This window comes from Penaeus monodon, chromosome 33, assembly GCF_015228065.2.
Source record: "Penaeus monodon isolate SGIC_2016 chromosome 33, NSTDA_Pmon_1, whole genome shotgun sequence".
Taxonomy (NCBI): Eukaryota; Metazoa; Arthropoda; class Malacostraca; order Decapoda; family Penaeidae; genus Penaeus; species Penaeus monodon.
The window spans coordinates 30,326,262-30,327,575 of record NC_051418.1 but is presented as its reverse complement, the minus strand read 5'-3'; the positions used below and the strand labels follow the sequence as shown (position 1 = coordinate 30,327,575).

The window sequence follows — 1,314 nt, the reverse complement described above, 5'->3', positions numbered from 1 at the left end:
TTCCCAGACTCCCATCCATCAACACGCATTACCAGAAGCCCGAGCTCCTCCTCTCGACAGCCAAGAGGATCTGACGCCTCGTCCACTTACTCTTCCACTTCCCTTAGATCGACGACATGGTGGAGGAGGTGCGCACGGCCTTCCACCTCGTGATTGACCGGCAGGACTGGCTCGAGCAGGAGATGAAGGAGGTGTGTAGTGACAAGGTGGGTGTCTTGCCTCTGAGGCTGATGGTTATTGTGAAGGGGTTTCGTGGTTGGGGGGGGGGGGGCTTCTGTGGCTGGGTTAAGGGGTTTCTGAGGGTTTCCGGGAGGGTTAGAGGTTTTTAAGGGGTTTAAGTTTTTTCTGAGTGTATTGCAAGGGCTTTCTGTGGCTGGGTTAAGGGGTTTCTGAGGGTTTCCGGGGTTATGGTTGTTTTTAAGGGCCTTCATAAGGGCCCTCTTTTTAGGGTATTTTATTTGAAGTAGATCTTAGGGTGGGTCATTGGGGGTACTTTGAGGGTCTTTTAAGTGTATTTCAGGGGTCACCTGAGGTTAATTTGAGTATCCTTTGCGGTGTTGAGGGTAGATTGAATGTTTTTAGAATATACTGTGAATTTCAAGATAATTTAAGTGTATTTTATGTCTTCTGTGGGCATCTTCTGGGGGTTTGACGTATTTCAAAGGTCCTTAAGGCAGTTTAAGTGTATTTTAAGGCTCTCCTGAGGGTATTTAAGGGTGTTCTGAGAGGGTCCTTTGTGGGTGCTTCGAGGGTTTAAGAATATTCTTTCCTCTAAATTCCTTCTAAAAATCTCATCTTTCTCTTCTAGATCTTCTACGTGTCTTTTTGCCGTATTCTGAGTCTTCTAAATACTTTTTTTCAGATGTCTTCTAAATCCTCTACTTTTAGGGTTTTTTTACGGTTTCCTTATACCTTACTAGACGTCTTCAAAGTTTTCAAAATACTTTCTTTAAGTCTTCTAAATATATTCTGCATACCTTTTAGATGTCTTCAGAGGTTTCTCAAAACCTTCTAGACGCCATCAGAGCTTTCTAAACACTTAGACTTCTAAACAACTTTCGAAGATTCTTCTAATTCTCCCCCCAATAGAGAATCAGCTAAAGCTTTACGAAGATTCTCAGAAACTTCTCCGAAAGCCTTTAAATGTCATGTAAGGATCAATCAGAGCGAAAATGAAGCCCCGAGACCTCCTTTGGCGAGAAGAAATCCTGCAGGAGGAGTTCAAGAAGCTGTTGCAGGGTATTAGAACGAGTTTTCCAAAAGACGTCGCTCTTGCTGGGAGATTAATCCAAGTTCTTCCTGAGATCACTTTTC

At 43.6% G+C, this 1,314-nt stretch overlaps 1 protein-coding gene across 2 annotated transcripts in view; it reads left to right on the top strand.

The window, feature by feature from the left end:
- Positions 1-1,314, top strand: part of LOC119594363 (neprilysin-1-like) — a gene marked incomplete in the record, with an annotated part of 114,752 nt that overhangs the window by 104,627 nt on the left and 8,811 nt on the right. For both annotated transcript variants that reach the window (XM_037943424.1, XM_037943423.1), the window contains 1 exon segment: positions 108-206. In XM_037943424.1, the coding sequence (XP_037799352.1) occupies positions 108-206 (99 nt within the window).